The 23,923-nt window shown below is 33.4% G+C and overlaps 2 protein-coding genes and 1 non-coding gene across 3 annotated transcripts in view; 2 read left to right on the top strand and 1 right to left on the bottom strand.

Moving 5' to 3' along the window:
• LOC136040020 (uncharacterized) overlaps positions 1-23,923 on the top strand; it is a 232,342-nt gene that overhangs the window by 137,226 nt on the left and 71,193 nt on the right. The gene's annotated exons all lie outside the window — the stretch shown is intronic.
• LOC136039881 (cuticle protein CP14.6-like) lies at positions 6,323-8,700 on the bottom strand. Its single transcript, XM_065723841.1, has 2 exons — positions 8,542-8,700; positions 6,323-6,798 (listed from the first exon to the last, which is right to left on the bottom strand). The coding sequence occupies exons 1-2, from the start codon at positions 8,545-8,547 to the stop codon at positions 6,430-6,432; spliced, it is 375 nt and encodes a 124-aa protein (XP_065579913.1). The 5' UTR covers positions 8,548-8,700; the 3' UTR covers positions 6,323-6,429.
• Trnav-aac (transfer RNA valine (anticodon AAC)) lies at positions 18,411-18,483 on the top strand. Its single transcript has one exon. It is a non-coding gene; the product is annotated as a tRNA-Val (tRNA).

Genomic DNA, 23,923 nt, shown 5'->3' with positions numbered 1-23,923 from the left:
CGATGTTCTAAGACCATCGTCTCGATACGGTCACCCCTGGAAAAAACAACAACAAAAATTTCTCGTATCTGTGATTTTCTTCTGGCAACAAAATTCTACATTTTTGCAGATGGGTTGTTGAAACCTCTTTAGTAGGGTTCTCTGATACGCTGAATCGTATGGTGCAATTTTCATTATTTGACTTTTGGGGAATGCCCCCCCCTTCTTTGAATACCAAACAAATTTTCTCAGGTTCGTAACTTTTGATGGGTAATATTTGACTTAATCAAGTTTGTATATTTAGAATAAGCATTAAATGTCAATTCTTTTAATTTATCTATTGTTACCAAAATTCTGTTTTTTAGAGTTTTGTTTACTATTTGGAAGAATCACTTTTTACTTACAGTTCGTTACCATGAACTGTTTGATGTGCTCTCTTTTATCTGAAAGCTACTTTTTGCGCTTCTCCAAAGCGACCCACCAACAGCTAGTATATATATACACACACACACACACATATATATATATATATATATATATATATATATATATATATATATATATATATATATATATATATATATATATATATCTATATATATATGTATATATATATCTATATATCTATATATCTATATATCTATATATCTATATATCTATATATCTATATATCTATATATCTATATATATATATATATATATATATATATATATATATATATATATATATATATATATATATATATATATATATATATATATATATATCTATATATATATATATATATATATATATATATCTATATCTATATATCTATATATCTATATATCTATATATCTATATATCTATATATCTATATATATCTATATATCTATATATCTATATATCTATATATATATATATATATATATATATATATATATATATAGATATATAGATATATAGATATATAGATATATAGATATGTATATATATATATATATATATATATATATATATATATATATATATATATATATATATATATATATATATATATATATATATATATATATATCTATATATCTATATATCTATATATCTATATATCTATATATCTATATATCTATATATCTATATATCTATATATCTATATATATATATATATATATATATATATATATATATATATATATATATATATATATATATATATATATATATATATATATATATATATATATATATATATATATATATATATATATATATATATATATATATATATATATATATATATATATATACATGTATATACGTATATACATCATATCGTTATCTAAAAAAATATCGTATATCTTTTGGGAAATAAGGGGGGGGGGTTCTAACTTCCATTCTATATGGCTACCTAAAAATAGCACTAAAAAAAGAAAAAAAAAATGTACCCACTATCTTTTTTTCAGGTAAAAACAAAAAAACGAAAAGTTCTATATCTTTATATATATACGAGCTTTGAATTTCTACAATTCATTTTTCTGGTATCCTGAACTTGATGGTGTAATTTACATCAAGATCCATTGACGTTTGGGGGTATTTCGCACTTTTTCTCAAGTCAGGGAAATCTTCTCAGGGGGTAGCCTTTGATGATTAGCATTGATCTCAAAGACATTATTATATTTGGAATCTACATTAAAAGGCCCATTTTTATCAGTTGCTATCAAACTCCCGTTTTTTAGCCTTTCGATTACTATTGAGCCGACTCGCTTCCAACTTACAGTTCGTTACCATGAACTGTTTGATAGAACTTAGTTAGCTAAATGTCACTTTATTTAAGTTAATTTTGTAGCAAATTCTTGCTATTAAAGTGCAGTGTTTTTGAGTCCTGTTGAAACTTGGGCTATTTTGGAAATTTTTTTTGGAAGCTCTTGGTTCGTTTACGTGCACGTAAAGGACTTGAATGCCTTTACAGACGTCTTCTTTCCTCTGATATATTTGCTTACTTGGCTATTCACCGTAGCTGCAAATTTATGGTAAATCCAGGTAATAGTTTGTCTTTAACACTTTTTGGGTCTCAATTATAAAAATTGACATTCATCGCAAAAATAAAGGTTGTTTTCACTGAATGATATTTGTTATTAATTAAAAAAAAAAAATGAGTTCAGAAGGTACCGTATTCTAGCCATTAGTACTGGTAAGATCGGGGTAGCATCTTAAAAAATATTCTACCTGCAGAAACTCATAAAAAATGTATTATAAAAAAAGCGCTCTAAAACTTAAAAGATAATTTTTTACATAAATTTCTGTGTGATCATTCAAGTAAGTTTAACTCATTTCAAAGTAAAAATATACTTCGTAACTTTTATATTATATTTTTGAACTTAAAAAATTAATTAGAATTTGCCTTTTCTATTATAATTTCAATATTTGAATTGATTTTGTACTGAACTTATTTCTTTTAGTGGTTTCACTGTCAAATTTAATATTATATTCAAGAAATTTCAATCACTGTTGAAGTCCCAACCATGTTGATTAATATAACCCATTTACGTTGAAAACTACATTTTTTCTACTGAAAAGTACATAAATCTTAGTGCGTTCAATAATTTGTTGGAATTCAAATAGCAAGTCACAATTTCAACGGAGAAATCGGATTTTTTTTGGCTTGTTTGAAGTCCAGCAAAACATTTATTGGAAATCAATGTTTTTTGTTTTTTTTTATAAAGTCAAGGGGCATTTTTCTAGACGTAAGTTTTCCTTCGGTATAAGTTTCGTTTTTTGGGGTTGGGGTAAGGTACTCCAGTGGAAAAGCTGCCTTGGAGTGAAAGTTTTTAAAGAGTTAATGTTCTGAGGACTTGTTTTCCCATTATGGGGAAGTTGGTACGTTACGACACAGTCACTATTGCTGGCAATTTTTTATTTTCATTTACGCTGGGCGTGAACTTCAAAAACCAAAATAAGCTAATACCATTTCTGTTATCACAAAAAGAAAGTCAATCACAGGGAAACGGAAAGTTAGGAAAAAATTCTAAGTAAACGGGAAGACCAATCTCATAAGAAGAGCTATCTAACCGGAGCGCTTTGTATTCGAATTGCTAAACTCAGGAAAGGAAGATGTTCCAAAATCCAAACTTACTGGAGGAAAAAAATTGGCGACATTTCATCTCTAGAAATTAACAAATCTGCCCTAAATATTTATTACGTAGCCTTTGACACTCTTTGGTCTCTCCATTAAAATCTTAATTTCTGGAGACATTCCCTTTCTACGTGTTAGCGAAACATAAGTTGTTCTCTCTTGCACCATCGTTATAAATTGGTAGAAATCCGTTTCGTTGCTGGTGAATGACCCTAATCAAGACTGTATATATATAAAATTTCTGAAGGTTACAACAGCAATTAGAATTCAAACAGGTCTTCCATGGATGCGCGATAATTTATAGTCTATTCACTCAAATGGGTTGATCTTTTTTTTTGAACCAGAAATTCATACGTATTTTGTCTGACCTTTCGAACATCAGACTGATTTGTCTTTTTCTGTCCTTCTTAGGGTTCCGATGATCAAATAATAAGAGTTTAGTTGATTTTTTTCTGGATACTGCTATAATTAAATAAATGTCATAATATTCTACCCTGTTGTATTGGTTTCTAACATAAAAGGTAAAAGGTAAATAAAACACTAGCAGTTACCAGCCTGGCTATATTTGTTACAATTTAATAAGCTTTCAGTAAACTAAAAGTTAAACATTAGGACAAGGAGTGAAGAGATTTTGGGGAGCTCCTGTCCAAGAACATTCCTGGGCGAGGTTTGAACTATTAATAGTTAATTCAAGTACCGAGACATCTGAGGCCAACAAAACCATCTAGGGATCTTCCTCTACCCGTTTTATTAAAATTTTTACTCTTTACTCCTTCCTCTTAAACCTCAACTCATTATGAATCCTTTATTTACGATCTCTTCTCACCCAATTTGAGGACTTTCTACTCTTTGTCTGGTTCCAAGTGGATGGATGGCCTATTAAAACTTTATCTATCTAACCTAATCTTTCTGTCATTTATAGTTCTAGAGAGTGGCTTCGGACCATATCTTAAGTAAATCATGTTGTTTTGATGCAGGTCAGTCAAATGGTCCCTAAAACTATTCTTTGACAACGCCTTCTGAGAAAACATAATAGTCATTCATTCTACTGGCTGTAGGCGTATCCTCAAAACTTATAGGTCTTATGCAACAATTTGGATAGCTTTTTACTCTTTGGCTATCTCGAAATTTTCGCTTAATAGTATGTTTGCACTCTGTTGGCCAATATTTTTCTTTTGTGGTCCAAAATGGCCAAAATCACACACCGTTGTGCAATCTCTTGTTTCTTGAAAAAGGTTCTTCAATGCAAAATATGAATTTGAATAATTTTTCCCAGCATTGACGGTTTCAGCACGTAGAAGATCAAAAGTCACGCATAATTTGAATTCATTTGAACAATAATACCCGTATCCGTCAACCTGAATTTCTGTAGGAAAAATACTATTAAGCCCCCTCCCCTTCTCTACTGCTCGTTCTTTCAAGAAGTTTGTGGTAACGAACTGTAAGTAAGGACCAACGCGGCTCAATAGTAATTGAAACTCTAAAAAACCTATTTTTGATATCAAGAGATATATCAAAAGATTTGGCTTACTATGGAGATTCCAAGTATATAATATTCAGCATGTTTAGTGCTACCCAGCAAAGGCTACGAGCCTGAGGAAATTCGGTGGATTTTCCAAAAATGGGGGGGGGGACCTCTTATAAAAGTCTATAGATCTTATTGAAATTAGCAACATCAGATTCACTGTATCAGAGAACCCTACTGTAGGGATTCCAATCTGCAAAAAAGATGGAATTTTGTATCTTTTTTTTTGCCAGAAGAAAGATTACGGATGCGTGTTTATTTGTTTATTTATTTAGTTTTTCCAGGTGTCATCGTAGTGACCAATAGTCCTAGAAAATTGCTCGAGGGCTCATTCGAACGAATATTAAAAGTTCTAGTGCTGTTTTTAAGTGACAAACAAAATCGGAGGGCAATTGTCGTCTGATCGACATTTTGAGATAGCCATTTTGTTCAGTATAGATGAAAGGTATAATAACTTAGTCTTTTGAGGGGACATGACCCTCCTGAACCACAGGAGGAAGGGCCGCAAGTTGTGAAACTTGCTCATTTTTTACATATAGTATGTCTTATCAGGAAGTACACCGACATTTTTCAGGGGGGGGGAGGATTTTCTGTTTATGGATTTTCTACGGGAGAACTTCCCATTGAGATGGAAGTTTCCGGGGGTGAAATTTCCAGGGTAAATTTTATACGAGACAAACTTGCCAGGATTCGTATACGAAATTTCATTTTACATGTGGAGATGCTTTGGGGGAATCGTCTGGAGAAATTTTCAGCGGGGCTTAGAATTTTATGGGGTATTTTTATGCGGGGGGAGGGGGTATTTCTTTGGAATATTTTCCACACAGGGAGGATTCCCTACAACTTTAAAAAGGATAAGAAATTGAACAAGAACAAGTCCTCTTCAAATGAAAGTATGCTAAAGAATATTTTCAAGCAGAATCATAAGCAAGAAATGTTCTGGGGGGAATTCGCAGCGAAGATGGAATCGTCCAGGGATAATCTCCCGGCTTAAAAATTTTACTTGGGATAAATATCTATGGATGACTTTTTTGTAGGGGAATTTTTCACGGAGGGGGTATTTTCGGAGTTATTTGAAAAACAATCAGAAATTGCGTTAAAAAAAGTTTTTTCTTCTGAAAGTAAGGAGCGAAATTAGAACTTGAAACGAATAAAGATTATTCCATATTTGAAGGGGGCTGCCCCCTCCTCAATTCTCCACGCTTTACGCTAAAGTTCGATCCTCTGTTTTAATTCTTAATTCCTGAAACTCAAGGGCCGTGTGATAAGAACGTGAACCTTTTTTAAAAGTTCTTCAAAAAAACTTTAACGTGAAGAAAGGGGTATTGAGGTAGGGCAGCCCCCTCATATGCGGAATAATTTCCGTTCGTGTTAAGTTTTAATGTTGCTCCTTACCTTCAGTAGAAAGAAAGATTTTTTTTTATTTAACACGCTAATGTTCGACTTTTTGTCTTAATCCTTTAAGAATAACTGCTGAAACACAGTCGAAAAGAAATACATAGATTTTTAAAGCAAAATAAAACATTGGCATAGGGAGCAAGGAGTTAAGGAAGGCAGCCTCCCTTACATATGGAGTGATTTCTGTTCGTTTTAAGTCTAAATGTTGTTCCTCATTTGTAGTTGAAAAAGATAATTCCTTTTTATTTAGTAGCTTAAAAATTTCTTCTACTTCCTCTGCATGTGTACTTTTAAAACAAAGTAAGAATTATTTTGTAGTAAATTTATTGAATAAGAACGTCAACGTAAAAAACTATACACATATGTTTACAGTTATCAAAGTCTCAAACCATTTTAAGAATCGTATCGCCTCATTTAAGCCCTTTGTGCTTTTGCCAAATCAGCAAGCAGCTGAACAACGTAGTCTGGCATAGGAGGAGCCACTGGCAGGTGATCACCCTGGGGTTGGAATCCATTCTCGTCGGCTCTGTAGGTAAGGGTTATAACTTGACCATCAGGACCAGTGTAGCTGTATGATCCTTGAGCTGCTGCACCCTGATCTTCACCGACCTGTATTTGACTGCCTGTCTGCTCCATTCTGATTCCATTGCTTGTTTCAACGGCGTATTTGTAGCTGCCAGATTCTGGATCGGCATCAAATTCCTCCCTCACAACTGATGCCTCTTTCTCTTCAAGTGGGGCTGCGCTGATAACGGCAATAAAGCCTAGACAGAGGACGATAGCCTAGAAAAAAAAAACTTGAAACTTCTCTTTTATTGACCATACCATTTTTATTTATGGTTATCAAAATATTGTTTCTCTTCAATCAGCCTAGAATGAGGATGACTGACCGATGAGTCTTTCAATATATTATATAAAGACGCAATTAATGAGTACGGTAGCGCTGATTCAGCTTCTTTAAAAGTGTTTTTACAAAAAAGCTGATTTTTCCCTTGTTTTCTCTAAATACAAAAAAAAATTGCGTCTAAAAACCAAGCAAATCCTTTGTTGACTTGGGCTCTAAACATTTCTACGAGCTTTGGAAGTATCAATTTCTATAATTAGCTCAGTGTTGTTGAAAACGCTCAAATAAATACTACCCAGACACAACACTTCGCCAAGTTTACCTATTCTAATCACTTTCGGTTCAAGAGGGGGGGGGGATCTAAAAAGGAACATGTATCCTCCCTGTCTTTTCTAGCAAAGATGAAATACCTCTTAGAAACCGGATATTCCTCGGTCATTCTTTACCCCCCCCCCTTTTTGAAGTTTTCTGAAATGTTATTATTACAAAAATGGATGGGGATATATTATACGGGGAGGGGGAAATGCAGAAACAGGCAGAAATATAGCGATCCTTTTTTTGTTTCATTTGAATTTTATTTCACTTGCTCTGTTGGAGATTACATTTCACAGGGTATTATTTCACTAGATATAACATTTTCACTGAAAGACTTGGCAGGACAAAATGAACTTTAACGAGGATTTTTTACTTTGTTTGGAGATGTAAAATCGAAGGATCGAAATCCTCAAATGGTAATCTGTTGCGCGAAGAGGGAAACAAAGTGGAATTTTTAGACTATCTTTACTTCTTGCGTTGTGCCCTGTGTAGCGTAACTACATTATTGACTTTATCAAAAATGTCAAGTAGGTAAATAATTATTAACGTAGAAAGCGTCAAATGATTTTTAAATGCACGCAAGGGCGGACTAAATATACCTCGTATAAGCAACGCAAACAATTATGCTCCATTAGAATAGAGTGAAAGTGGCCGAGAAAGAAAGAACATTGCCTGTTCTTTCAACGTAAATGTTTCTGTAAGTGAGCTGTAAGCGACATCCAAATTACATCTTGTTAATTATTCTAATTGCGACTATTAAAATAGTGCCTTGGTTTTGTCAAAATCCTGGGGAGGCAAAGTTGGAGACAATTTTCCCAAATCAAGTGAAAATGACAGGGAAAAATGAAAAATGAGCCATATAATACCATAAGGGCAAAGATATAGCCTAATAAAGGAAACTTGTTAATTGCTGCTTTTAACCAAGTAATGTATTTCAACGAACTAAAGCGAAGGCTGCAATATCAAAGCTAATTTAAGCGAAAATTCAAAGTAAAAATTTTATCCATAAATACTCTTAAAATGTCCGATTTTTTGTTTAGTGTGGGTATCGACGCTTCGTATAAAAGAAAAAATAGCAAATAATATAAGCTTATAAATAGCAAAATAAGCTTATAGGCTTAGGCCTATACGGAGCAGGAGAGGGTAGTCCCTCTCAGAGCAGAAAATGACAAATTATGAAGCTTAGGAAGAATCATGATCAATTTTGTAAGAAAGAACGTCCCATTTCATATGTTGGTCCCCATCCTAGAACAATTTTGACGACTAGCACCCCTTAAAAATATCCGAAGGTATTTCTGCTTAGTCCAGTTTTAGTTTGGAATATGTGGTTATAATGACAAAATGAGAATATACAGATTTAAACTCACGTTCATGGTGATGACTATTTCTTAAGTGTAAAGACCAGTGATCACTAAAGTAGTGGATGAGACAATGATTTCCAAGATCCATTTTTAAGGTATATATACTAGAAGTATGAGCAAGGCAAACATGATAATGACCAGTTTTACCGATACAGTTTGACACTTGGCAACACTTAGCAGATTCTTCAGCTGTTTTTTGATCATCCTACGATTCCTCTCACTTTTCAGTTCATCCATTGCGAAAAGAAAAAAAGAAGCTTTGAATAAGAAACCTGTTATTAATAATACTCTTGTTACAGGACTACCTTTTCCTGCTTAAGTCAGCATGCGTTTTCAGGATTCTAAAGCAGTTTTATAAAAGTCTTCCGAAATTTTTAAATTGAAAAAGCAGGTTTTCTCAAATGAAAGCAAAGAGCGATATTAAAACAGACAATTTTTTCCGGATGTGAGGGGGCCGCCTTCATATACATACGTGTTTATATCTCCAAATGCATACAATTATATATATATATATATATATATATATATATATATATATATATATATATATATATATATATATATATATATATATATATATATATATATATATATATATATACTTTGCGAGTCAGCCTTTTCAGTCTTGTGCAAGTTATGATGGTAAAAGTTGAAGTTAGGTTAGATTGTGTTTGTTTAGGTTATGTTAAATTTTGTTCTAAATATCAGGAATAAGTTAAAAACCTAAGCTAACTTAACCCAATTTAACCTCACCTTACTAAACCTAATCCATTCTAGTCTAACCTGTCATCATCATCCTTGCATTAAATTTAAAAAGTTGACTGGCAACGCTGACTAAATCCAAGGAGAAAAAAAGGTATTTCAGACATTCACCAATATGCGGACATTCACGGTAACACACAAACACACACACACATACATACACACACACACATATATATATATATATATATATATATATATATATATATATATATATATATATATATATATATATATATATATATATATATATATAACCGAAACTCCAAAATAATGGAATTTTGGTAAAAATAGCAACGAGCCTAAAAAGTTGACCTGATTTTCAAAAATGGGGGAAATTTTCTCAGAAAATTCAAGTGATCATAATGAAAATCTCGTCATCAGATCCAGCATTTCAGAGAAACCCACTGTAGAGGTTTAAATTTTATCTGACTTCTTCTAAAGCAGAAAACCTTAGCAATAAGCAATGCTTTCAGCCTTTAGGTGCTTCTGATATCAAATTGATGGTTGGAGGTTACTGATAAAAAAAAATCGTTTTCATCTTTTTCAAGATGAGGGGGGGAAAATCTCATCTAGGGTTTTAGACCATAAAACATTCATTGGATCGTTTTGGATTTGAATTTCTCGGTATTTTGACCCTCGTTGATCAGTAATTGAGGTTCTGTGACACAAAGTAGCATGTAGCGTCACTTTGCTCTGCATTGTTATGATGGAGGGTTAAAACCTCCTGTTTAGCTACCTTTTGTTCAACAGAAGGTTATAGGGTAGTGAGAATTGATTAGTTTTGTTAGAATTTCTATTATCTCTTGTTTTGGCCCTCTTTAGGCGAAAATTGACGTTTTTTTGGACACATAATGGTAAAACAAAACCCTACTTTGTTGTGATTTGTTGGATAAGGGGCTCAAAACCTCCTGTTTATGGCCTTAAATTATGGCAAATTGAATTGCCATCTTAGAATTTGCATTCTCTTGGGTGTGATGTTTGGTGCCATAAAATGGTAAAATGCCTGTTTCGTGAGGCATGATCTCTGTTGTTACTTTAGAAGGGCACAAGATAGTAATTTCCTTTCAAAGGAGACCTCTTCCAAAATTCTGTAACGGCTGGGTCGATGCGATCACCTCGGAGAAACAAAAGGAGGCACACGAGGCCTTCCCATGCACAAAAAGCGATTTTCCTTTGTGTTAGGAGGCCATAATTCTCTTGTATTGGTTTTTCGCCCATCACGATTCCATCGGTACACTCTTCATTTCGATTTTATCCCATTTTCGAGGATATCAGGCTATTTTTCAAAATTCCTGTATTTTTTTTTTTTTACAATTAACTCTTACTATTAAAATTAATCGAAATAATAGTAACCATTCCTGAATCTGCTACAAAGGGCAACTTTTATTCCCAGATTTTTCAATACGCGTTTTAAAACATTGGTTACTCATGGACTGTAGCTCGCTCTTATGTATTTACTTTTAATTGAGTCTTATCGTTGAAACATAAATTTGTCCGTGATTGTAGCATAGGAAATTTAGAAATTTTTTATCCAGGTCTGTCGTTTTTATTATATGATGTTTATTTTCTTTTGAATGGAAACTTTGGGATAGATTATTTTCTTTTCTAATTAATTACTGCTTAAAGATTCCTGGGAAAAGACATAAAAGAACAGATGCGACAGTGTATCATGTTATTTAGCGCCTAATTGGAGAAATTGGAGTGATGAATGCCCAAAGAAAATATCTCATCTGACATAGGTGGCTACTTAGTGTCTCGTCATCGAGTTCTGGTCTGAATTTTGAATCTTGACGACACATTTATTTGGAACGAGATAGGCAACATTTGACGTGATTAAAGGAAATTCGGAAACAATTTATCTTTTTCTTTTTTCAATATATTTTTTTGGTGATTTAATTAGGCTACTCTTACTTTGGCAATGTTATCAAACAGTTCGTGGTAACGAACTGTAGTAAGGAGTGACCAGGCTCAATAGTAAACGAAACTCTAAAAAAACGGAACTTTTATTCTAAAGGATACATCAAAAGAATCGGATTTTCATGCTGAATTTAAATATATAAGTTTCATCAAATTTAGTCTTTGTCCTAAAAAGTTACGAGCCTGAGAAAATTTGCCTTATTTTTGAAAATAGGGGGAAACACCCCCTAAAAGTCATAGAATGACTTTTCCATAGAATGACACCATCGCATTCAGCGTATCAGAGAACCCTATAACAAAAATTTCCAGCTCCTATCTACAAAAATGTAGAATTTCGTATTTTTTGCCAGAAGACAGATTTTGTTTCTTTCCCCAGGGGTTATCGTATCGACTAATTGGTCCTAGAATGTCACAAGAGGGCTCATTCTAACGGAAATGAAAAGTTCTAGTGCCCTTTTTAAGTGACAAAAATTGGAGGGCATCTAGGCCCCCTCCCTCGCTCAGTTTTTTCCCAAAGTCAACGGATCAAAATTTTGAGATAGCCATTTTGTTCCGCATAGTCGAAAACCATAATAACTATCTCTTTAGGAATGACTTACTCCCCCACAGTCCCTGGGGGAGGGGCTGCAAGTTACAAACTTTGACCAGTGTTTACAAACAGTAATGGTTATAGGGAAGTGTACAGACGTTTTCAGGGGGATTTTTTGGTTTGGGGGTGGGTTTGAGGGAAGGGGGCTATGTTGGGAGGATCTTTCCTTGGAGGAATATGTCATGGGGGAAGAGAAATTCAATGAAAAGGGCGCAGGATTTTCTAGCATTAGCCTACTATAAAAAAAAAACAATGAAAAAATAAACATGAAGAAGTTTTTTCAATTGAAAGTAAGGAGTAGCATTAAAACTTAAAACGAACAGAGATTATGACGCATATGAGGGATTCTCCTCCTCCTAAATACCTCGCTTTTTATGGTAAAGTGTTTTTAGTAATTTAAATTATTTATTCTACGGCCTTTCTGATTCAAGGGTCATTCTTAGAGAATTGGGACAAAACTTAATATTTAGTGTAAAGAGCGAGGTATTAACGAGGGGACAAACCCCCTCATATACATAATAAAAATATAAGAATATAAAAGTTTGTTGCGTAAGTTAATTCTTTATTATTCTTTATTAGAACTCTTATTAATCCTTTTAATTCTTTTTTAGATTCTTTATTATTTTTTAGATATCTTTTTATTAATTCTTTATTTTCAGTTACGTATATTTTTTACTAATAAAACGTTCGTTAAAAATTGAAAGTTCTAGTTGCCTTTTTAAGTAACCGAAAAATTGGAGGGCAACTAGGCCTCCTTCCCCACCCCTTATTTCTCAAAATTGTCTGATCAAAACTAAGAGAAAGCCATTTAGCCAAAAACAGAATTAATATGCAAATTTCATTTTTAATAATTTATTTGCGGAGAGCCAAAATCAAACATGCATAATTTCTTTCGTCTTTGAACTGAACAGCCGCGTTTAAAGACTATTAAATAAAAAAAATTTTCAAGTGAAAGTAAGGACCAACATTGGAACTTGAAACGAACATAAATTATTACGTATATGAGGGGTTTCGCCCCCTCGTCAATACCTCACTCCTTACGTTAAAGTTCGAATTTTGTTCCAATTCTTTAAGAATGACCCCTGAATCTCAAAGGGTTTAATTAGAATAAATAGCTCTTTTGACAGTACTAAAAAAAATTTGCGCAAAGAGCGAGGCATTGACGCGAGGGTGAACCCCCCTCTTGTACTTAAAAATTTCTGTTGGTTTTAAGTTTTAGTGTTGTTCCTTACTTTCAGTAGAAAAAACTTGTTTTTTTTATATTTAGTTTCTGATTGTTTTTAAATAATGCTGGAAAATCCGGCGCCCCTTTTATGGAAATATTCCTTCCTTCATGAAAAATTCCTCGATGGAAAAATACTGCTGCGTAACCTTCTCCCCCTGACCTGCCCCCCTACCAGAAAAAATCTCCCAGAAAACGTCTGTATACTTCCCAATAACCAATACTGTACGTAAATATTGGTCAAAGTTCACATCTTGCAGCCCTTCCTCCGGGGACTCTGGGGGGTTAAGTCATCTTCAAAGGCATATTTATTAGATTTTTCCACTATGCTGAACAAAATGGCTATCTAAAATTTTGATCCTTAGACTTTGGGAAAAAATTAGTGTCCGAACTTTTAATTTCCGTTTTAATGAGCCCTCATGCGATATTCTAGGACCACTGGGTCGATACGATCACCGCTGAAAAAAAAATATAAACACGCATCTGCGACCTTTCTTCTGGCAAAAATATAAAATTCGACATTTTTGCAGATAAGAGCTTGAAACCTCCACAGTAGGGTTCTCTGATACGCTGAATCTGATGGTTGGATTTCTATTAAGGTTCTATGGCTTTTAGGGGTGTTTGCCCCGTTTTGGAAAATAAGACAAATTTATCTGAGGCTCGTAACTTTTGGGGGGTAAGATTAAAGTTGATGAAACTTATATATTTACTTCAGCATAAAAATCCGATTCTTTTGATGTATCTATTGGTATCAAAATTCCGTTTTTTGGAGTTTCGGCTACTGTTGAGCCGGTTCGCTCCTTACTTACAGTTTGTTACCATGAACTGCTTGATAAATTCAAGAATATAGTTTAGCCAAATGGTGGGTTTTATAGTGATCATTCTTCATATGCAAAAATTAATAAAAATATTGCAAGAAAAAAATTATGACGGAAATATAATGATTCACTTCCTATGGTGGCAATACTGAATTGAAACGAACACTTAAATCGCTTAAATGGGCTGGTATAGTTTCGTGAAGCAGATTTAAAAGAAGAACAAAAAGAAGAAAAACACAAGTTAAGTCGTAAGTGCGGGATGTGTGCGGTATAAGAGATTTCTTGTTACTGGTATTGCGTTTTTGCTTTGTCGATTTTCAATGCATAGAATAAACAAGAGCTAAGAGCTCATATGGTACTTGTGATGAAGTCGGAAGAGCCGAGAGCTAAGAGCTTTTATAGCATGAGCTCTAGCAAAATTCTATGAATCAATAGATTAATTTAAAAGGAAAATCAGAGGCTTAATGCCGGTTTGGATTTAAAATAAGAGCTCTTGAGACACGAGGTCCTTCTAAATATCAAAATTCATTAAGATCCGATCACCCCCTCGTAAGTTAAAAATACCTCATTTTTTTAAATTTTTCATCTCCCTTCAGCCCCCAGATGGTCGAATCGGGGAAAACGACTTTATCAAGTCAATTTGTACAGGTCCCTGATACACCTACCAATTTTCATTGTCCTAGCACGTCCAGAAGCACCGAACTCGCCAAAGCACTGGACCCCCTAACTCCCCCAAAGAGAGTGGATCCAGTCGGGATACGTCAGTCACGTCTCTACGACATTTGCTTATTCTACCCACCAAGTTTCATCCCGATCTCTCCACTCTAAGCGTTTTCCAAGATTTCCCGTTCCCCCTCCAACTCTCCCCAATGTCACCAGATCTAGCCAGGATTGAAACCAAGAGCTCTGAGACATGAGTTCCTTCTAAATATCAAATTTCATTAAGATCCGGTCACCCGTTCTTAAGTTAGAAATACCTCAATCTTTCTAAATTTTTCCGAATTAACCCCCTCTCCAACTCCCCCAAAGAGAGTGGACTCAGTCCGGTTATGTCAATCATGTATGTAGGATTTCTGTTTATTCTTCCCACCAAGTTTCATTCTGATCTCTCCAATCTAATCGTTTTCCAAGATTCCCGGTTCCCCCCCCCATGACACTGGACCCGGTCGGGATTTAAAATAAGAGATCTGAGTTACGAGGTCCTTCCAAATATGAAATTTCATTAATATCTGATTACTCCATCGTAAGTTAAAAATACCTCATTTTTTTTTATTTTTCAGAATTAACCCTCCCCCCAACTCCCCTAAAGAGAGCTGATCCATTCCGGTTATGTCAATCACGTATCTAGGACTTGTGCTTATTTTCCCACCAAGTTTAATCCCGATCCCTCCACTCTAAGTGTTCTCCAAGATTTTAGGTTTCCCCATTCAACTCCCCCCAATGTCACTGGACCGGGTCGGGATATAAAATAAGAGCTCCGAGACACGATATCCTTCTAAATATAAAATTTCATTAAGATCCGATCACCGGTTCGTAAGTTACAAATGCCTCATTTTTTATAATTTTTCCGAATTAACCGTCCCCCACTCCCCCTCCTCAGATAGTCGAATCGGGGAAATGACTATTTATAATTTAATCTGGTCTGGTTCCTGATACGCCTGCCAAATTTCATCGTCCTAGCTTATCTGGAAGTGCCTAAACTAGCAAAACCGGGACCGACAGACAGACCGATAGAATTTGCGATCGTTATATGTCACTTGGTAAATACCAAGTGCCATAAAAAATTACTTGTGTTATGTTTGAATAATTAATGTTGATTATTTGAAAGACTATTTCTTGGCTTAGTGAGATGTTTTTTGGGGTACAGGAGGTGTTTTTATATCTGATTTCATTATTTTTGTCGCGTTTATGCTTTACGACGTTTCACTGTCTGATTTGAATTGTTTTAACAGACCAGTTAGAGAGCGTAATCTTTTTGCTGTTTAAATAACAATGCAAGCTGATTGTAAAAAAGAAGTTTAAAAAGAAAGAATTTTACTTTCCTCAATTTGCTCTGTTGTGTAATGCCGAAAAATCGTGACTTTTCTGTCTTGAATTTCCCATGTAGATAGGGTCCCATATTTAAATCCAAATCAACGGGTCACCTACTTTCTACCACCTGGTGTACATCTCGTAATACCACATGTGCAGTACAGTTTCGCCACGCATGGCACTGTCTCCACAATGTTCGGAATCATTCTCCCATGCTTGGCACACTTTTTTGTTACCCGTCACCTGCTGCATAGGTTTTCTAAAAGTTGGCCACCCTCGATCTAATGTTTCACTGTATCCGCCAGTGCTAAATAGGTGTTAAACAATGATTGTTCGCAAAAACCTATTCGAAATTATTTACCGTAGCGAAAGAAAACGTTGTTTATGCGCTGAACGAGTTTTGAGGGTTGGCTTTGAAATGACTAGTTTGCATGAAGGAGACTGATAGTAATAAAAATCCTAGTGAAAATTGTTATATTTTTAGCAAGGGTAAATACAAATAAATATGCAGTGATGTCGTAGATGGAGCCGATCGATATTGAAGGATAGATAAACTTATATTGCTTGCGTCCACATTTACTTTTTGCATGTGACATCTGTTGATTTTGGATAATTGAATCAGTATATTTGGCATGCATAAATGTTTTTCTCAAAAATAAAACCCACGAAAGTGATTCTGCTTTTGGTATCTAATTTTTTATTTGCTGTTTTGTACCGATATAATGTATATTGCCACCAGAGACGCCATACCCATTTTTCCAAGGGGAAAGGAAGCCCACGTATTTCTAAAGCGAGCCACGGCTGTAATAAAACCTTGTTTAAAGTAATAAATTTTTTTTGTGGGGGGATCCATACATTAGTATTATTTTATTTTCCTTGCTAAAACAAGAAACTGAGGGATAATTAATATATAACAAGATTCTAATCATACCAATATAAAATAACACACTCAAAATAGTAAATATATCAAAATCACGTCAGAAATAAACAAATAAAAAACGATTCATATAAACCTTCAATTATTTGTTTCAAAATAAGACAGATTTCTGTAATGTAAATAGTTTCTAGCTTTCTTAACTTGGAGATAGCACATATTCTTTGCTTCTCCAAGCATGCCTTTATTTGCTTTTGAGCCTCAGGGAGGCATGGCACCAGTTGAGAAGTCACTTATTTTACCCCCAAATAGTGCCTGTGAGCCGTGATTGGTATCAAATATTGCTCGTCACTATTAAGCACCAACAGAAGTACGGTACCCGCGGTTTGAAAACAAAAGAAAATGAAGGTCTAACAAGAATATTTCCAAGGTATCTGACATTGGAAAATAATCTTGGCACTATTTGTGGATGTTCAGGAGTAGATAAACGAACCTTTTTAGAAAACATGGCCAGAATTACTGGATTTGCAAAATGTCATCTAAGTTGGAGCCCATCCAGCCGCTGCATTTGCTGAGCTGTCTTTTATTGATTATAGGATAAGTTGAAGTCCCCGGTGAATAGCTCCCGACCTATGCCTAAAGTATGGTTTTAGTAATAGGGTGACACATTTAATGTAACAAAAAAATAAAGTAAGAAAATAAGATAGATATTAGATTTTCCCTTCAAAAGCTTGTAAACGAAATAGAACCTGTTGAAAATCACTAAAATGTCGAATTTATTTTCCATAAAAAATAAGGGTTGCAGCTGCAGCTGCAGCCGTTGGCGTAAATTCTCAAAAATGTAGAAGGGGGGGGGGGGGAAGAAAAGGTAATTTTCGAAACCTAGGGAGGACAAATTTGTTGTCTTTTTAATTGGTTTAATGGAAATACAAAAAGTATTTTTTGTAATACTACTTCGAAAAATGTTATTAAATCAGGGAAAAAATCTAAAGAACCTCCTCCCTCAATTGACATGTATGGCTGCAGGCTAGTAAAGAGAAAACCATGGCTTGTGGTACTCAAAAGCTTAAAAACGTGGAACTGTCTACAGAACAGAAAATTATCCCAAGAAACCGTCTAATGAGAAGTTTTTTTTCCAAATAAAATGTTGATTCTGAAATAACTACTATTATTTATATTCAAAAAAGCAAGAACTGCAATAAGGAAAAGAATTTTTTGAAAAAAAATTTGGGAAACTGTGAACTAAAGGTTTGGCATTTCCAGAGTGGAGAAGGCTACGAAATAAGATAACTACATCATTGAAGAGCCACAGCCGAAGGTTTCGGATATTCCATATGTATAAAACAATCAATTTTTTAAACAAATGGCATAATTCTAATTATTTTTTGAATTTATTTCTAGTGATGGTTAATTTTTTGTGTGGTTACAAAAACAAGTTTCCTTTTGAGGACCATTTTAGGCCTCGAGATGTAATCTATACCCAGAGCAATTGTTGTATTCCCTCCTAAACTTTGTACGGAAAATGAAAAAAAAATTGCTTTCCTTCTGTGTATTTTGTCTTTCTAATTAATTATTCGTCGGGACAGCCATCATAAATTTTCAGCTGCAATTTCAATGACATAAATTTTCATAATTTATTTTATTTATATGTAAGTTAACGTTTCCGTAGTGTAGTGGTTATCACGTCTGCCTAACACGCAGAAGGTCCCCGGTTCGAAACCGGGCGGAAACAATTTTTTGAACTATGATGCATAAGTGTAAGCGATTCCGAATTCGTCTTTTGATAATTCTTTCTTTCGTTTCGTAGAAAACTCTTTTGGTTATAAATACTTACCTTTCTTTTAATTTTGTATTTTTGCCTCGGCAGTACATTTCCATTATTAATGCGTTTTTTTCGTAAAATTTCCAGTTGTATTTGGCAATTCTATTTATTGCAAGTCAAAATCTTTTCTTTCTTTTAATTTCAAGTTTTTTTGGTCAATGCAATTAAGTCCAGTCAGTCTACGATTTAACCCGGATCAATTTACAATACAAAAGTCTTTTCACTACACCGCCCAAAAAAAATACTGATCAGAGGTGTAGTAGAAAACCGCAAGGCTTCACTGTATTATTACTTATTATTATTAAATTTTTTCCTAGATGCACTTTTTATGGAAGGAGTGGTTCTAAAAACTTAGGAGGGGGTTTATTGGATTTGAAAGTTAAGTTCTATTGCCTGTTTTAAGAATCGATAGGAGCTGAAAAAAGTTCACAATCCCCTTCCGAAACTGGCCGTAGAGCTTAAATTCCTCGTGGCAGAACGAATTAAGTGGGACAAACCTCTGGTATATTGGAACTGCCTTGTCTATGCTGATATGTTATTTACTCAACATCGAATTTGAATTTCCAGAAGGTTGAATTTTTCACCTTAAGTGTCTAATAAATAGGTTTTTATGGCACTTGGTATTTACCAAGTGACATATAGCGATCGCAAATTCTGTCGGTCTGTCTGTCTATCACGGTTTTGCTAGTTTAGGCACTTCCAGATAAGCTAGGACGATGAAATTTGGCAGCGTATCAGGGACCAGACCAGATTAAATTATAATAGTCTTTTTCCCGATTTGACCATCTTGGGGGGAGTAAGGGGACGGTTAATTTGGAAAAATTAGAAAAATGAGGTATTTTTAACTTACGAAGGAGTGATCGGATCTTAATGAGAGTTCATATTTAGAATAACCTCGTAGCTCAGGTCTCTTGTTTTAAATCTCGACCGTATCCAGTGTCATCGGAGGCAGTTTGGGGGGAAGGGGGAACTTGAAATCTGAGAAAACGCTTAGAGTGGAGAGATCAGGATGAATCTTGGCGGGAAGGATAAGCCCCAAGATACGTGACTAACATAACCGGACGGATCCGCTCTCTTTGGGGGATGGGGGGGGGGGGGTAATTCGGAAACATTTGAAAAAATGAGGTATTTGTAACTTACGAACAGATGATAAGATTTTAATGAAATTTGATATTTAGAAGGATCTTGTGCTTCAGAGCTCTTATTTTAAATCCTGGCCAGATCCGGCGACATTGGGGGGAGTTGGATGGGGAAACCGGATATCTTGGAAAACGTGAAAATTGAGGTATCTTTATCTTACGAATGGGTGGTCGAATCTTAATGAAACTTAATATATATATATATATATATATATATATATATATATATATATATATATATATATATATATATATATATATATATATGTATATATATATATATATATATATATATATATATATATATATATATATATATATATATATATATATATATATATATATACTAGCTGTTGGGGTGGCGCTTCGCGCCACCCCAACACCTAGTTGGTGGGGGCGCTTCGCGCCCCCCCCAAGCCCCCCCGCGCGCGTAAGTCGTTACGCGCCATAATAGTTACGCGCCATTGTAGTTGTGTCCCTATGTCCCACCTGTGAATATAGATATATATATATATATATGGTTTTAACTACGTAAAACTTGCGAATATACAACATTCTTTGCTGTCCCATTGTCTTTGCATATAAATAGATTGTCAGGTTATCCCCCTGTTTCCCCCGGTGTCCCCGTTGTAGTTGTGTCCCTGTGTCCCGGTCGTCATTTATATTCCCTGTGTCCCGGGTCCCGGTCATCATTTGTATCCCGGTGTCCCGGTCTGTATATACATTCGTTTTTTAGTTTTGTTTTTCTCCTTTATTTTTTTCCTTTTTTTTTCTTTTTTAGCTTATTTAGATTTTTAGATTTTTTAGTTTTTTTTATTAGTTTTTAGTTTTTATTTCTTTTTAGTTTTTTTGTCCCGGTCGTCATTTATATCCCCCTGTTTCCCCCGGTGTCCCCGTTGTAGTTGTGTCCCTGTGTCCCGGTCGTTATTTATATTCCCTGTGTCCCGGTCGTCATTTGTATCCCGGTGTACCGGTCTGTATATACATTCGTTTTTTAGTTTTGTTTTTCTCCTTTATTTTTTCCTTTTTTTTTCTTTTTTAGTTTATTTAGATTTTTAGATTTTTTAGTTTTTTTTATTAGTTTTTAGTTTTTTTTTCTTTTTAGTTTTTTTGTAGTTTTTACCTTCTTTTTAGTTTTGTTAATTTTTTTTTTTACTTGTGTCCTGGTCGTCATTTATACTCCCTGTGTCCCGGTGCTTTGTTGATTGCTAATCGAACATTCCTTTTGTCCTGGTCGCTTTCTCTTTGAGTGTCGTCATTTATTTTTTTCTTTTTTAGTTCTTTTAGTTTTTACCTTTTTTAGTTTTTTTTTAGTTTTTAGTTTTTTTAGTTTTTTACCTTTTTTTAGTTTTTTTAGTCTTTTAGCTTTTTTATTTTTTTTATTAGTTTTAGTTTTTTTGTAGTTTTTGCCTTTTTTTTTAGTTTTTTGTCCTGGTCGCTTTCTCTTTGAGTGTCGTCATTTATTAGTTTTTTCCTTTTTTTTTTTTAGTTTTTTATTGGTTTTTACCTTTATTTTAGCTTATTTTTCAGTTTTTTCCTTTTTTTTAGTTTTTTTTTATTTTTTATTTTTTTTAGTTTTTTACCTTTTTTTAGTTTTTTAAGTTTTTTTAGTTTTTTAGCTTTTTTACTTTTTTTTATTAGTTTTTAGTTTTTTTTTGTAGTTTTTGCCTTTTTTTAGTTTTTTCAGTTTTTTTTTTAGTTTTTTATTGGTTTTTACCTTTATAGTTTTTTTAGTTTTTTAGCTTTTTTATTTTTTTTATTAGTTTTTAGTTTTTTTTTGTAGTTTTTGCCTTTTTTTAGTTTTTTCAGTTTTGACGTCACCTAATCCAGTTTTTTCAGGTGACGTCACCTGACACATCCATCCACACATCCATCCACACATCCACAGACAGACAACTTATTTTTATATATATAGATATATTATGAAAAGAGAAATCACCAATGCAACAGCACAAACACATAAAAAAAAGAGACAGAAGGAGAAAAGGAATACTGTTTTCCTAAATTAGTGATTAAGATAGACCAGCACTTGAATGAGGCCTTAACCCTACTCATCCATACAATCACCTAGGTCAAACAGCATAGCCATACGCAATCAACCATAAAGAATAATCCATGGACAGGCAGTCATGTCGTCAATAAGTATAAGTCGTCATTTACCAAACAATAGAAACAATAAAGACAAATAATTCAGAGGCAACAACCCAACACAAGGGCTCATCAGGAGAATACACTTGCCTATAGGGTTTCGCCACATTAAATTCTCTACCCAGTCAAGTGTTGTGGCTACCACAGAATATCCATGGCATCCCCGTGTCAGGTATCACTCCCAAAATACATGCCTATGAAAAAAAAAACAGCAAATGTAAAACAACCAAAGCTTATCCTGTTAATATATCCCTCTTTTTAGCAACAATAGGTAAACTAAATATGATAAATTTTACCAAATCACAAATATTAACACATTGCAAAAAACCTGAATGAACTAAACAATTATAGAATTCATCTTTACCATGTGGCTATATTTAAAAAAAAATCCGCTCTATTAGAAACACAATTCAAAAGGAATGGCGCTGCATCATCATTTCTCGAACCTCCGAATTTAGTTGAAAATTTCTTTAAGTATTTCCAGATAATTCTTTTGATATTTATTTAAAAGTTCGTTATAATGAAAACTAAATTTTTAAATTGCCAAGTTAATTTATTTGCAGAAAAACCTCTTGATATCAATTTTTGGCTTAAGATTTTACTTCTATTTTTAAAATCAATATAATTACTACAAATCCTTGCATAACGAAGTAACTGTGAGAAAAACGCCGAATATGTGATATTTGAGTGTATATTACTTTCAGGGAATGGGAAATTAATCACTTCAAAATCAAAATCATCCGTTCTATTATACATTTTAAAACTTGATTTATTATTATCACAAATATTAATATTTAAATCTAAGAAATGATATTCATGACCAGCGCCATGACTAGGTTCAAGAGTAAGCTCTGATGGATATATATTTTTAGAAATATCAATGAAATCCTTACAATTTAAGACCAAAATATCATCTAAATATCTTTTATTATTTGACAAAACATGTTTTAAATTATTTGGATGATTCTTATCCATCATATATTTATATTCTAGTTGACTTAAAAACAAGTCAGCTATAAATGGGCTGGCATTCCCCCTCCATGGCAATTCCCACGATTTGCTTGTACAAATCACCACCAAATCTTATATAAGTATTGTATAAAACAAATTCTAATAACTCAAAAATCATATCCAAGCTGTAACATCTCAAGTTAACTGTAGTATTAAAGCAATTTGTCGATATAGCTTTTTTATTATAAGTGTCTATTTTTAAGAGCCTTTTACTAGATAAGAGGAAAGATTTCTTGATAACAGTTTTTAAATTATCTAACACTACATAAAGTGATAAATTAGTATACATCGTCGCAAAATCGAAAGACTCAATTCTTTTAGCTGAAACCATTGTTAAAGAATCTATCACCTGCAGTGAATTATTAACACTCCAATATGGATTAAAATTCGAAAATTTTTTAATACCAGAACAATAGGTTTTAAGTTTATTTACAATTTCCTTTAAAATTTAAGAGAGGTCAGTAGCAGCAATGCGGGTTGGACATTTAGCTGCTCCAGCAATAAACCGTGGTTTAGGGGGATTCTTATGAAATTTTACAGTCCAATATAGGAAAGGGAACTTTTTATCATAGCCATTTATTTTAACATTAAAATTTTTAAAAAGTATTTCTTCAGTCTTTTCAATTAAATTCTCATCCTCTAAATTTACCTTTTCGCAAACATTAGTTGTGCATAACTCCCTTTTTAAGATATCACAATACAGCTTCTGACAAATTATGGCAAAATTATTATTAGCTTTATCCACTGGCACAATTACAAATTCATTCTGTAGATTAGCAATTGCTTGTTTAATCTTCGTATTATAAAATAACGATTTAGCGTTACTATTTTTTAAGTTAGAATATATTTTATTTCTTATTTTACTAATAATTAAATTCTTCCAACTTTGAAAACTCTCTGTATTTTTATTCTCTTTCTTGCACCACTTATCAATAAATAAATCAAAATCGTTTTCCAAGCCACCAAGAACACTCGATGGTTTCAGATGATGAGAAAGACGGAAATTAGTCCCTTTATTCATTACAATTTGAAGATCATCTATATATATATAT

Source organism: Artemia franciscana, chromosome 20 (genome assembly GCF_032884065.1).
Source record: "Artemia franciscana chromosome 20, ASM3288406v1, whole genome shotgun sequence".
In the NCBI taxonomy this organism is placed as follows: Eukaryota; Metazoa; Arthropoda; class Branchiopoda; order Anostraca; family Artemiidae; genus Artemia; species Artemia franciscana.
This window is presented reverse-complemented; position numbering and strand designations above follow the sequence as displayed.